Source organism: Halichoeres trimaculatus, unplaced genomic scaffold (genome assembly GCF_033239565.1).
Source record: "Halichoeres trimaculatus isolate MK-OKI-2021-1 unplaced genomic scaffold, fHalTri1.1 fHalTri1_scaffold_5, whole genome shotgun sequence".
NCBI classification, from domain to species: Eukaryota; Metazoa; Chordata; class Actinopteri; order Labriformes; family Labridae; genus Halichoeres; species Halichoeres trimaculatus.
In genome coordinates, this window is record NW_027437183.1 from 29358411 (window position 1) to 29373020 (window position 14610).

Genomic DNA, 14610 nt, shown 5'->3' on the forward strand with positions numbered 1-14610 from the left:
CAAGGGAAATGAGCACCCAAAAAAGTTGGTTATAAATAATGAAAATGTTGTGAATCATAAACATTGATTGCTGATGTTAAAAAATGGAACAGATTCTTTAAGTAAAATATTTACACAGTCTCTTTCAGTTTTGCTGTGAAGCTTATGTAATTTGACACCTGTTCTGGTGTTTGAACATTTTTGTACCGTGTTGCATCCATCAAGAAGGGGATGATGTCATTGATATCACCTTCCATGATGTCAGAAATAAGCATATTTTTATCAGCAAAAAGGAAAGATCACATTTTTTCCTGATGCTTTTCAATGGTCATTCAGTAGTCCGTCATAAAAAAAAAAACTTTTTGGACCTCTCAGAAAAGTTGAAACCTGTTGTTTCTGTATCTTTGAGGGTGTTTTCCTTACCTGAGCTTGTTCCTTGTATGGCTGCAGCTCTGATACCAACTTCTCCAGCTCTTGGGTTTTATCCTTAGAAGAGGTGAGCTCCTGCTTCAACTTTTCAACCTGAGTGTTCAGCACCTCAAGCTCCTTTGCATGAAGGTCTGAGGCATCAGAGATTGATTTCTCATGTGAGGCCTTCAGCTCCTCAATACGAGTTTCACCCTGCTTAAGAGTCTTTTCCTACAAAGCCAAAAAAAAAGCAAATAACAAACCACATTCAGATTCTGATCTACTTCAGGAATGTAATCAAAGAATTACAAAACTTTGAATGTTAATAAAACAGAATTTGATGGTTATTTTAAATAATTTGGGTTTTTTAAAAGACAAAACTTTACAAGTGACTGACTTCGGCCACTCAAAAAAGAGAAAAAAATATGTTTCAATGACACCAACCAAGTTAGTTATCTTCTCCTGTAGGCTGCTTGTTTGAGTCTGATGTGCGTCTCTGGTTTCTTGCAGCTCCTGCTCCTTGCGAGTTTGCTCCAGCAGGACCTTTTCATTCAAGTGTGCCACTTTTTCCCTCTCCTCTGCCAGCTGACTCTGCAAATCTTCAAGCCTCCTGTGTGATAGTCAAAAGTACATGTTTGAGGTGATCTTAACAGTTAATTAAGGTACTGGAATCAAACCAAAGCAAGAAATGTCATTTTATCATAACGTAACAAAAAGATGATGTGCTGTTTTGATCAATAAGGGATATTTTTCTTTTTATATTGACTAAACTGGTAAGATTAGTGTAGAGATCAACTGAGTGTGGTACCTTTCTTTCTGCATGAGGTCTTCGTTCATTTTGGTCAGCTGTACTGAACTATCACCAGATGCCTTCATCATGTCTGAAATATCATTTTCCAGCTTGCATTTGTCCTTTGAGAGCTGCTCCAGCTTTTCATCTGCAGCCTTCAGCTTCCTTTCCAATCCTTGGTAAGAAAGAATGTAACAGGTTTCACAAAATTTCCAAAACAAGAAAAATGAAAATAATGCTACAAGCAAAAACATTGCAAATGCCTTTCAAAATGTTGGACAGAGAAAACAGTTGTCTCACCAGACAGTTGAGTTTTCAGAGACTCTGACTCCGTGGTTAGGGATGTGCACTGCTCTTCCTTCTTACCAAGCTTCTCAAGTGTTTCTACAAGATGAAGGTGTATCACTTTAGATCCTGAAACACTTTAAAGACTAGCAGTAGATGATGGCAAAAGGTGTGAGGAAAGCTAGTCGCTTACAGCACAAAGAGCAAAGAGCAGCTAACTCTAATAATTACCTTGTATAGTTTTTGATGAACTGGTCTGCTGTTCGGTGATTTCAGCCAACTTTTGTTTCTGCGGAAAAACAACCACTTTCTTCAGCCCTGGTTTAAAGAGACAAACTTTATCGACATCTATAATTCAGGTAAAATTCTTACTAAGTCCCCGAGCTCCTGTTCCAGGGTGCCTTTCTCCTGCTGTACACTGGCAAGATTCTGCTGTAAAGAAAGCACTTCTTGTTGTTTGCTCTCCAGCTGAGAGCTCATTTCACCAACCTATATCAAATGTTGAGTAAAACAGAGTGAATAAAACAGCGAAGAAATATGCAGAAGACACGCAGACTAACTCTCTAAAACGTGACAATGACTGATAATGAATGCTTGATAAAAAGAGTTGATCAAGAACCCACCTTGACATCCTGGGTGCTCCCCTGGCTCTGAGCCAATTCTAACTGACTCTTCAGGGTCTTAACCTCCTGGTTACCTTGTGCTACTTGGCTGCGCAGAGCCACCATTTCTGCCATCTGCTCTTTGGTTTCTCTCTCTTTGTCTTGGGCTTGCTGAGTCAACATTGCATCTTTGTCTTCAAGCTCCTTAACTCTCAGTTCTGCTGTGTGAAGCTTTCCAAGAACATCCTCCATCTCCACAAGGTGCTGCTCCTCTGCTTTTTCAACACTAGACCTCAGTGAATCCTCCAGCCGGTCCTTGTCCTCAGTCAAAGACAACAGCTGTGCCTTCAGAGCCTGCTTCTCCTGAGTCCAAGCTGACACACCAGCTTCATGTTTGGCTGCAGCTTCCTCTAGAGCCAACTTATGCTCTAGTTTAAGCTTCTCTAGTGCACTTTTGGTTTCTACAAGTTCATCTGCCTGGGCACCTGCACCTTTGCTGAAGGATAACTTAAGCTCCTCCATGGCTTGCTGATGAGAGGCAACAGTAGATTCTAACTTGGACCTCCACTGATCAACACTTTCAGCTTTCTCCTTCTCGGCCTGGCTTAAGCGCATCTGTAACTGCTCGTTGTCACCAGAGATCTTCACAGATGACGCCTGAATTTGGGCGACTGTCTCAGTGTGGCTTTTTTCTTGAGCCTCTAGCTTTTCTTTATATTTCACCAGTTCTTCTTGTTGTTTTGCTTCTTGGGAAGCGAGCTGATCCCTAAGAGAGCTTATCTCTTCTAGCAAAGGAGAAAGGGCAGCGTTTGAGTCTTCAGAGCCCTGCTGGGTCCCTAGACGAAGCTGCAGGTCAGATACTTCTCTCTTTCGCAGTGTGAGGTCTCTCTCAAGCTCCATAATACGTGATTTTTCTGAGACGGTTGCAACCTTTAAAAGCAGAAAGTTTATGTTCAAAATTGTATTCAAATCTTACAATAAGGAACCTATGTTCAAAAAGCATTAGACTCTAAACCATTCTTTACAGTACTGAAGAAACAGGAGTCTAATAAATGGGTTGCAGCAGTAGATAATAAGGCACATGTTTATGATAAAACTCATTTTTGATAAATAAACTGATGATTTGTTTAAAGAAGAGGGCATGTAACCACTGATTTTAAAATCAAGGTGTTATACTGCCCTCTTGTGGTTTTGAAGAGTATGGTCCAAATAATGGAAATGAACACTTAAAACATGTATGAAGCTTTAGGCAGTTTGTAAGACATTTTCCAGTATCATTATTAATAATCTATGAATACCATAGGATATCAGGTAAACATTCAGGACTGCTGCTTCATTATTTTGAGGGTTATCATCTGTTTCAATATTTTTGTTCATTCAATTTAGTTTCATATAAACCCCTGGTGTCTAACTGTGGAAATATTTATCTTTAAATCCAAGCATTTATATCTTGGTACAAAAAATAAATCACATCATCCAAATCAACATTTTTATAAAATGATTAAAAAGAACCTAGACAGGGATTGCCCTAATCCTCAGAAAATGCTAGAATTATAGTTATCCTATTAGCCTATACAGCCATAAATCCTAGGGGACACAAGGCGTAGAAGTCTGGGGGGTGGAGCAGATTTTAGACTAGCAAAACGCAGGGACACCAAATAAGCAGGACAAATGGATGCTGGGAAGGACTGGGGGAGTAGAACATAGGATAACTGAGAAAATGATTAGCTAGGACAGGGGAGAAGTTTGTCTGTCTGGTTAAGCAGTGATACCAGTAAAGCAGGAGTGAGTTCTGGTTTGGTCATTTATGGGAAAATTGTCTGAGAAAAAGAGCTATTTTTCAAAAAGCTAATAGAAAAGTGGCAATTTTAAAGATAAAATTAGGAAAGTAATCTAAAAAATATTTCCAAAATTAAATTGCAGCCAAAGCAACTAACTGCATTGATAAACTTGCAACTGTAACTTGATCATAAAACAAGCCAAATACATGTATTAGTTTGTTATTTTAGAAGTATTACTTCTTTTAAAAAAAAGCCCTCAGAATGCAGTTTTGGCATCCATTCACAGAAAGCCCAAACAAAACAATAGATTCATTTTTCTGCTTGACACCTCTCTGTACCCCTTGTGCATTTTTTTGGCCACCATCCCAGGCCAAGGCCCTCTTTTCCAGCGCAGCCCACTGCAGAGCAGAAATCATTACCCTAGTGTCTTCTAACTCTCTTTGGAGTTTCTCAGCTTTGGTCTTTTCAAAGAGCAGGCTCTGTTCAAGCTCCTTAATGTGGGCATGCTCCAGTCTGGTCTGCGTCTGTTAGTAAACAAGGGGGAGAGGAAGAGAACACACCAGTGCCACCATCACATGCCAGCCCAACACAGACAGAGAGGGAGAGACACAGGAGAAAGGATGGATGGGATTGGACAATGGAAAATGTAATGTGTCTGTGTGTATGTTTCTTTATGTGTATGATATTTAAGGTACTAGGCTGGAGGAGGATGTGGTGGATGAGTAGAAATGGGAAGACACCCCATGCAGAATCCTCAGGCTGTGCCATCAACAGCTGTACACAGGGGAGTTTGTGGAAGAATGGTGGGAAATACAAGACAAGCAGCAACAGAGGGGGGGCATGTGTTGTGGATGTGAGTATCTTTATGGAGGCAGTTTAAAAGTGCCCATGCAAAAGTGAAACCTGGTGAATAAAGCACATTCACTGTTATGATACACAGAAAGTCTTTATAATGTGTGTGAAGCCAGCAAGTAAGTTAATCAAAAGTTCACCTGAGAGAAAGCAGTGACAGATGTTTCCTTTACCGAATAAGATACTCCAAGCTTGCAAGAAATTTCATACACAAGATGTGTGATGTAGAGGAGGTTCATGATTTATCCACATGAAATATACTTTGTTGCATCTTATCAATTTACTAGATTTACTAGCACTTTGTCTAGATGTGATACTGTTAATATGCATATAAAGCCTGAAGCATCATCAGTAACCCCACTGCTTTCTCTTTGGGTAAGGCCACTGTCCATAACATATGTCCACAAGTATTGTATAAGAACCAACCAGTGATCAGACCACCATATGCTGGATTTGTCACCGACTTTACAGAAATCAGTCTTCACACAGAAGCATCTCAAGGTCAAGAAACAGGCTCCTTGTTATGTGAGCGATGATTAAGGCTGTTATAGAAAATTTTGTACGGCTTATTTTTGGTACAGTCATTTGCAGCGCCCAATATTTTATATTGAAGTCACGTACTGTTCTATAAAAGAGGGAGTAGCACAAAAGGCCTACCTCAGGTCAATTATTAATCTTTGGCAGGTAACATCTGACTGAATCAAGTGTATGTCTCACTGTCTGACTGTTATAATACATTAAATCCCTAAGGATTTGGGGCAAATTAAAATGTATTAGGGACTAAACTGGTCTGACAGTACATTTTCCTGGTGTTTTGGATATGACAGTATACATCCATACTCCATTGTCAATAGAGTAGGTATAACTTGTAATTTAGCCAAGTACATGTGCTGCTCTACTAAATTACATTTCAGCTCCTTCGCTAAGAGATTTTCCCCTTCAGCTGCAGAGGGAACACTGAAAACAGATCTGTGACTGGGCAGTGAAATGACAAGGGAGCATCTCCAGTGGTTCCATGCTGAGCACCGGACCAACATGAAAGACGAAGACGAGAAGGAAGAAGAAGCAACAACATCACATCACTTAACAGGGAGGCACTGAGGGTTATAGCACACAATTAGTACACCTTCAACAGCCTGAAATCAAAAAAGCACTTTAATTTGGTCTATTCATTAACTTTTTTTGTAGGTGTTTTTCAAGCGGCATGCAAGTTTTTAATAAATCCAACACAGTGAGTTAGAGATCTTCTGTTAGTTTGCACGCTAAAAAGAAGATAAAGGGATATTCTAACCCTGCAGCCTCTCTTTTAAAACAGCTATTTTGAGCTCAGGACGCCTTCGTGGTTATTGAGATGATCCCTGTGTAAAACTGTGGAATGAATAACAAATCCTTTGATCAGATATGAACACAGATACCGCTATGTGCCAATATTTTGCATTCCATCACTGGGGAGAAGCAAGTGAAAATATTTTATGAGGAAAAAGTGACTTTTTTCATGATACATCAAGATTTAATTTTGACCCACAGTTATACTTAAGTTTTTTTTTCCATTACGTGTTGACTTGAGAAGCAAACTGCTAGGGTTTGGTCTCTTTCATCTAAAACTTACATTTCTCTATAAAGTCTTTTACAGGTTATCCATATAGCCACTAAAAACCCACAGGTTTTAGATGCCTCATACAAAGCAGGTCTGGGTGTTTATCAGTTTCTAGTGATGTAATGACAGGATATGACCTGGTACTGTCATCCACAGCCCAGTGTTTGCACAGCTCTGGGTGCATTTGCCAGCACACCATCTAGTGTGTATCAAACTGTCCATGTAAATATGCTTTCTGAGACGGCAGAAGGGTTGGCTTTTACTGCTTACAGGGAAAAGAGATAATGCAAATGACCTGTCTGGACTAATGTGAGGTTAAATGATCCAAATTTCATGGAACCTGCATCCATGAGGATGAAATAAAGTAGGTAAAATAAGTGGTATTGTTATTGCACTGTATTGTTAATGACACAGATCACAGTTCATGGTGAACTTAATTCCCAATAATCTGAATGGAGCACCTACTTTCTAAATAGTTTTAACACTTAGATTTCAAATTCAGTGGGAAAAAGTTACAATACATTTTGAAACGAAAAGACATGTTGTGCTTTTGAAACACTTGTTCCATACAAATTGAATATTCTAACAGTGTGGATCTTTGTTTTGATTTTACCTCCAGGTCTCCTTTGGTAATACAAGCTTCCTCTACACGGAACTGAAGGTCCTCCACTTTCCTGTTGAACAGAAAAAAAATAATCTTGCTGGAGCTCTCTTGGCTCCTGGTTTTAACAAAACTGGGTAATTAATGACATTTACCTCTGATGATTAAGATCAAGGTTAAGGCAACTTAGCCAAAGAGCTATTCTCATATCTTTTTCATGGAAACTTCTTGTTCTAAGCAGCCAATTGTATATATTTATTCCATATCACAATAATGACCACATAAATTGAAGTTATAAATACCAATGTGTGCTTTTGTCACAGTCCTTACCTACGCTCCTCCTCCAGTTGATTGAGCAGCTCCACTTTGTCTTTGTCTGCAGCTTCTACCAAGGCACGTAACTGGTCCATCTTAGCCTCCATCTTTAAAAGAATTGCACAAATAATCAATATTTGTGTTAACTCATTGTGAGGGCTGGCTGTTATTGAAGAACCCTGAGTGAACTGACCTGCTCCCGATCATCCCTGAGCAGGCCAATTTCTTGCTCCATCTCTCCCACATGGCTCGAGGCCTTAGCAACTTCAGCTCTCTCCATGTCCCTCTCAGCCATTAGCTGCTCAATATGCTGCTGCTTCTCCTTTAGCGCCTCCTGCAGGGCTGTGGTGCCAGAAATCTTACGGCTGTAACGTGACGATGTCTCTGTCAACTAAGGAGATACAGAAGTTAAGAAAGGCCAGGCTGATGAATGACCAAAGCATTAAAAAAAAACAGTTCAGACCAAATTCCAAACAGAGTTGGAACTCGGAGTTTGGAGGACTTACCAGGCCTGTGCGGCTGGGCTTGGCACTGACTGAGGATGTCACGGAGCTCATGGTACTGATGGAAGAGGCACTAGGGCTGCGCTTCAGCCCCGACGGTGTGGCCACCACTTTCCGGACTGTCGTTTTTGCTTTGGCTGGTGTGGTGGAAGGGAACCCAATGCGTGTGACTTTGTGTACTGGTGCAAACAAGCCATACTTAGGCTGGCACTGAAAATATCTGAGGAAACATAATGGAATTCATGGTTTACATTGTGGGTGATAGGATAACAACTCATAATTCATCATCATCTGTTTGTTTTTGTACCTTGTGCCTGCAACTGCCCCATCATTTTTTCCAAGGGGCTCATCCAATTCCACTCCACACCACTCGCCTTTGGCAAAATCTGTTTCTCCAAGGAAACGTACCACTCCTGCCTTTGTACCACCAACCTGAGAAGAAAGCACTGATGATTAGCCAACATTTAATCTTCTCAGCTGATAAGAGGGAGGCCTACAGAGTAATCAGCTTGGCCTGGTAATAAACTCTAAGTGACATAATTCCTTCAAAGCAACAGAAACACACATGCACTGGCCTTTAACTATCTGTGAAAACATGATAATGCACTTCCCCATTTTTTTAATGACAAAAACTTTCAGACCAGTGCTGAAGAGCTCTTTAGCAGAAGAAAGGCTGGAAAAAGTAAATCTTTCAGGGTTCACAATGCTTTGGGCAAAAGCAAAGAGTATGCAATGTCCTCAACTACTTCATTTACATTTTGTGCAAACAGTAAACTCTAACAGCTCACAGTAACTCTAACATCAGTGCTGTGCACCAGTCTTCAACAAGAACAGGTAAATGATAATGAGAGAAACTTGAAGGTATGACTGTTAATAGTTAAACCTATTCTACTGGGTGCCATGTGACATTTGAGTTCAGCTGTGCTGTTTGATGATCTGAACAAATGTGTGGGTTTCCTAATTATTAGTGTGTTTTGGACAGGGTCAGTAAAAAAAGAAAGGATATCCTGTCGACCATTCAGCCAATCATCTGCAGGGAAGCTTGAACTGTTTGTTTGTTTTTTGCACAGACCGTGATGTTTAAAAATCTAAGAGGCATACACTGGATCTGCATGCCAGAGACCAACATGCAGTTTAAGAGCTTTGCAGACAGTCCTGGATTTGATAGCCAAATGCAAAAGCATGCAGTGGATTAAGGGGGAAGCAAAGATCCCAGAAAGATTCAATCAATCCAGCAAGACTACACACAGATGGTTACTGCACTCATCCATTAAAAAACAGAATTACTCAAATAAAAGTCTGATGACATGATGTGACTACAGTTTATGCGTTAACTATCAAGGGATTATTTCACTGAGAGGGAGTAGGGTCCATTTTGTTTGAGCATTGACTATGCACATGTCAGAGAGGAGAAAAACAATTCTTGTATATATTATAAGAAACTTTACCAATACTCGATCGCCCATCTTCAGTTCCCTTTCTCCCTTCTTCACTGATCCCGTCTCTGACAGGTTGGAAACAGATTCACTATTTGTGCGTGTGAGGTTGGATGGCGTAGCTGGGGTAGCTGGTGTCGCCGAGGAGCCCTTCTTGGCTGTTGTTGTTGAAGGTAATGATGACTTTGTGGCAGGTGTATGTGAGGCCACACTACCAACCGAGGGAGTGGGTGAAGCAGCACGGGAGGGTGGTGCAGTTTGAGTCCCATTCGCCTCACCTTCTGTTCGAGACAACTTGGATGGACGAGTAAATATGCCTCGTAGCGCTTCACACTGGAAGTACCGTACCCCTGCAACGGAACCATCATTTTTCCCGATTGCTTCATCGAGAACAATCCCTGCCCACTGTCCTGGGGCAAACTGTGTCTCTCCCAAAAACTGTACGTAGCCGGGCTTATTCCCATTCACCCATACTCGCTCTCCAACCTGGAAGTTCTCCTCACTCCTCTGAGCATCTCCTCCACTGGCACTTGCAGCTGATTTGTCTGTCGCAGCAACTTTAGCTCCTGCAGAAACATAAGGGAATAACATTTTCAAATAAAGAGGTGGTCTTCTGCAACACAATATAAACATACATTTTACTGTTTAAATGTACAAAGTTATTTTCTTGAAAACAGAAAAAAGCAAACAATTATTTTTACTGTGCTGACGACAAAACGTAAGAAGAGTTGGAGGACAGTTACCTGTGCTGGGGTTTGTCTTCAAGGCCGCTGTCCCAGATGGTTTAGCTATCTTGCTGGGCGCTTTGATCCCTGTGGGTTTTGCTGTGCTCATGTTTCTTCCTGTGATCTGTTAGACCCACAAGGCTTGTGTCCGGCAGTGGGTACACTCTGACCCCAGACCATCAAAATAACTGGTTGCAGCTCTGTGATGGCAAAGTTGTTCTCTCCACAACAAAACAAAAAAAACAAATGATGAAAAAAAGGAACAGAACCAAAAATGAGGAAAAGGGTGATGGGAGAAAAAAAATGGCTGCTCACAAAAAGGACCCTGTTAGGAGAGAAAAAAAGGTAAAGACAGCATTAGCCACATTTTCATTTAAATTAACTTTACATGCTTCTTATCTGGCTTGATAATTTGTGCTGGCAGCAATACTTCAATCAGAAGCTAACTGATAAGTAGTCAGATAAGTTTAACCTACAAGACATGCTCAGTGACTTTGTTTATGGTGCTCTGTTAGTGGAGGAATTTGTTTCTATTATGACAACAAGTTCCTCAGCCCTCACACGTCACAGTTAGACCTAAAAATACCTTGTCAAAGGCCAGCCGATATGCAGTATGTGTTACTGCCGTCATGATCTTAGGAATAGCTCCTCATCAGTGGCCTTGATCACAATACACACAGACACTACCAAAACATACCGTGTTGCTCAATCTATCATCCTCGCACACAAAAATTGTACAAATCTGGTTGGCAGCTTTTTCTAAAAAAGGATTACAGTACAAACAAGACCACCACCAGCAGCAGATTATCCTCTTTGCCAGATTACCTCACCACAGAAACTGGTTGGCGGACAACATGGTTTAAACACTGTCCTCATGTTATTAGCAGACGGTTTGACAGAGTGAAGCTCTGTGGAAATTTGGGAACCTATTTTCTCCAATAACTAAACCGAACAAAGCAAAACTACTGGTGATATACTGTGTTGTGCCAAATTAACACAACACTTGGAGAACTGGGGCTCGAAAGCCTCAAAAACAAGGAATATGATTGAAAGCTGCAACACAAGCTGCCTGGGAGAAGGATGACCAAGAAACACAGTCAGTGTAAAAACATACCTCTATCATAAAGCTGTGTCTGTATGTATACATGTTTTCACAACACTTCATTTTTATTATTGCATTTACTGATAATGATCTGAGAGACAGGTAACACTTACTTCAAAGTGATACTCCGGGATGGAACAAGTTGGGTCCTATCACAAGGTTTAGGGCAGAAATTACTCCTACAGCAGTGTTTTTGTGCAGCAGAAGCCCAGAGCGCTCGCACCAAACACCCCCTCCCTGCTCCTCTGCTGGTTTCCTCTGCACTCATACGGGGCCATTTTTTACTTGACCAAAAACACAAATAAACGGACTCTCACCGAAAAAATCTGATATTGGTCTGCATTCACGCTTTATTTAGAGAATATTCAGCGCGTTACTTTCACACAAAAACACCGCTAAATAAGGCTCTAGTTGTCATTGTGTCGGCGCTACCTCCGCTGCAGAGCCACAGCTGGCTACAAGGCGCTCGCCGCTTAGTGTATCAGTCCACGCGCGCAGCGTGCCAGATATAAACAAACGCAGGTAGTCTGCCAGGACAAAGAGACACGATGAGAACTAGAGCCTTATTTAGCCGTGTTTTTGTGTGAAAGTAACGCACTGAAAATTCGCTAAATAAAGCGTGAATGTAGACTGATATCAGATTTTTCCGGTGGGAGTCCGTTTATTTGTGAGGAAACCATTAGAAGAGCAGGGAGAAGGTCTTTGATGCGAGCGCTCTGGGCTTCTACTGCACCAAAACACTGCTGTAGGGGTAATTTCTGCCCTAAACCTTGTGATCGGACCCAACTTGTTCCATCCCAGAGTATCACTTTAAGACAGATCTAGAGTTTGTTTTTCTAAAGATCAGCTTAGTTTTGTAAGTTTTGATCTCAAACCATTTTCTGTTACACTGAACTTAACTTCACCAAAGTGTTGTTTTTCCAATTATGACTATCACCACCGGCTATGCAAGTAAAGAAAATGGGATGGCTTTAGCTAATGTGAAGGAGAAGAGGAGTTTTCATTATTTTCTGTTATTAACATGATCATTAATTAAAAGTCTTTTCAGGACCCTGGGGCAACACAATAAAACTGTTTTGAAAATACGCTCATAAAATATATTTAACATGAAATAAAACAATAACGTTTGCCTCTTCAGGAAAGTCAAACTGTTTTGAGTGAGCTTCAGGGCGCCAAGATGCATAGCTTCACACAGGGATGAAATCTAATATAGAACTTGTTCAACGGCGTCACATGAACATACCTTTCATTCTTCAAAGGGTCTAAGAGCTTCACTGTGTAGCTTTACGGAAACAACCAAGACATGAACATGGTAGCCCAGTCTGTATAATTTTCTCAGCAAGGCATAAAGGGTGGCCCTCAGAAGGCAGCGACCTAGTTCAGACTCCATGTTCCAGTTTTCCCCCGCTGTGTCTTTGAATGATACTGATTAAAGCCCTCAGGTCAAGAGTAGGTCAGAACAGAAAGAGTCTGAATGGCTGAAGGCTACACAGCAGATACTATATTGACACTAAAAGAGCCTGTATATGACCTGAAAGTTTACCAGTGTCAGGGTTCAGTGATGGATATGTTGGTGTACTTTGACGGGTCATTCGGATAATCATATGCATGTTTTGGTAGATCACCACCAGGCTGAACTACGACCGTCTCGTGAACATTAATCGAGGATGTTTCAGCTCTGATTGGTGCACTGGAGCAGTCAGCTGAAAATGATCCACTTAGTCTGGAGAATTTCCCACTGCAGTGGCATTAATCTTTAGCTGCTGACTTTTACTCTAATCTGGAGCTAGGAAGAAAGCCAAGTGACAATATTTTGTCAAGTTTAAAGCAAGGTTATAACAGTTTTGGATTTGTCATTATAGTTTAGTTTTAGTTAGTTTTGACATTTTATTTTCCATTCCAGTCTAGTTTTAATTAGTTTTAGAGCAGGCATTCTAGTTTTTTATTTAGTTTTGATTTTTGCAACAGGGATTAGTTTTAGTTTAGTTTTAGATTAGTTTTAGTTTTTTCATACCTTATTAACCAGGAGCAGGATTCAAAAAGGTCAGAGTAGATATTTTGTCGTACTGTTTATTTTCAAGTCCAACATAATGCTCACTGCTCAGTCAATGCTGATACTGAAATGTTGGCTGCTGCCTTAAATACATGAAAATAATATAAAATTAGTATAAAAAATATAAGCATAAATTATATACAACAATGTTAACATAAATTACATAAAAATAATATAAACATAAATTATAAAAAAAAAACAATATAACATGAGCTTCAATAAATAAAAACTTCATTGCTCCACTACGTTTCATCGCAGCACAGCGCACAGCCAGTCAGTGCAGTAAACAAGCTCGTCCCTATACGCCGCTATGATGGTGCTGTGCGGCGCTGACAACTGCCTAAAACTGTCATAAAATTGGTTGGGAAAATGTGTTGGATTAATTTAAATCCTAAAGGCGATTTATATTGTCAAAAACTATAACTTAGGGAATTTTGTCTATAATTTTAGTTAGTTTCAGTTACTTTTGTGAATACAAGATACAGTTTTAGCTTACTTATCATTTTTGTTTTCTTTCTAGTTTATATTATTTTGAGTTAACTGCAATGTATTTTAAATTTTAGTTTTCGTTTTTAGTTTTGTTTATGTTAACTATTAGAACCTTGGTTTAAAGAAACTGATAAACCCATGTACTAAAAATGTAAACCCTTAGCAGGCTTACCGTTTACAGTGCTAAGCTACACCCCAGTGGGCAGGTCTCATTATTTCTTATGTAGAAAGAGGTAAATGGAAACAAGTTAAACAGAACTTGAAGTCTCTGTACTTCTCAAAATGAAAGCATGGACACAAGTACTTCCTTTTTGGTTATGACAGATACTCAGATCAGTCCAAGCAATATAACACCTCACTGTCCTCCATAAGTAAAACAAACTCCTCACTGATCACAACTTTAGGCAGATATATTCACAACACTGTGACTTAGTTCACTAAGTGACTGCTGAGGGCTGTCACACTCTTCATGCATTTGCTGAGTGTGGCAGTGTAAAACCACATATGTAAAGAAGTCAGCTGAATCTGCTTGTGTGTTTTGTAATAGCAATTCAAACTCCCTCTCCATGTCTGCCTCCCAAGTATCTGTCAGCTGATGGGGGGGAATTACACAAGCCAGTAGGCCTCTGCTTCAAATTACTTTGCAGTTGGCTAATGTCAAATCCCAACATTGTGAATGATAAACTGTGTATAAACAGGTTTCTTGAAAGTGTTTTAGTAGCTAAGCTCAGCTGTGAATCAGGTGTTGATGTCTACAGTGAATCCATCCTTCTCTGTTTCTGTTTTCACACACAAAGCAGGCTGGCTTTCTTCATGAAATATGTACAACTGTAAACACAGTCAACTCAAGCTTGAAAATTTGACTTTTCTAACCAGAAGTTAAAGACATAAAATAGAATACATCTCTTTGACAGGAAAAGGGCATATTCCATTATATGAGCTGTCTTCCTTTGCTCTTATTTCGTCATCACAGAGCCAAAGAAAGCTCTGTTTTTTTTTCCTTATTTGAGGAAACATCTGCAGGGAGGTTTACCCAGGCCCCTGCTAAGGCAGAGGAAGGTGTAGAAAGCATTAACAGGACATGACCCTGGA

General features: G+C 40.2%; 1 protein-coding gene across 4 annotated transcripts in view; it reads right to left on the reverse strand.

The window, feature by feature from the left end:
* clip1a (CAP-GLY domain containing linker protein 1a) overlaps positions 1-14610 on the reverse strand; it is a 28958-nt gene that overhangs the window by 13051 nt on the left and 1297 nt on the right. For 3 of the 4 annotated variants that reach the window (XM_074669525.1, XM_074669524.1, XM_074669527.1), the window contains exons 2-16: positions 9893-10199; positions 9162-9715; positions 8021-8145; positions 7717-7933; positions 7404-7601; positions 7226-7317; positions 6908-6968; positions 4265-4369; positions 2086-2994; positions 1835-1951; positions 1694-1751; positions 1478-1561; positions 1196-1352; positions 832-997; positions 403-618 (exon numbers count right to left, since the gene is read on the reverse strand). In XM_074669525.1, the coding sequence (XP_074525626.1) occupies positions 403-618; positions 832-997; positions 1196-1352; positions 1478-1561; positions 1694-1751; positions 1835-1951; positions 2086-2994; positions 4265-4369; positions 6908-6968; positions 7226-7317; positions 7404-7601; positions 7717-7933; positions 8021-8145; positions 9162-9715; positions 9893-9983 (3150 nt within the window). In that variant the 5' untranslated portion in view covers positions 9984-10199. The remainder of the gene's footprint in view (positions 1-402; positions 619-831; positions 998-1195; positions 1353-1477; positions 1562-1693; positions 1752-1834; positions 1952-2085; positions 2995-4264; positions 4370-6907; positions 6969-7225; positions 7318-7403; positions 7602-7716; positions 7934-8020; positions 8146-9161; positions 9716-9892; positions 10200-14610) is intronic. The other variant, XM_074669526.1, reaches the window with a different exon arrangement.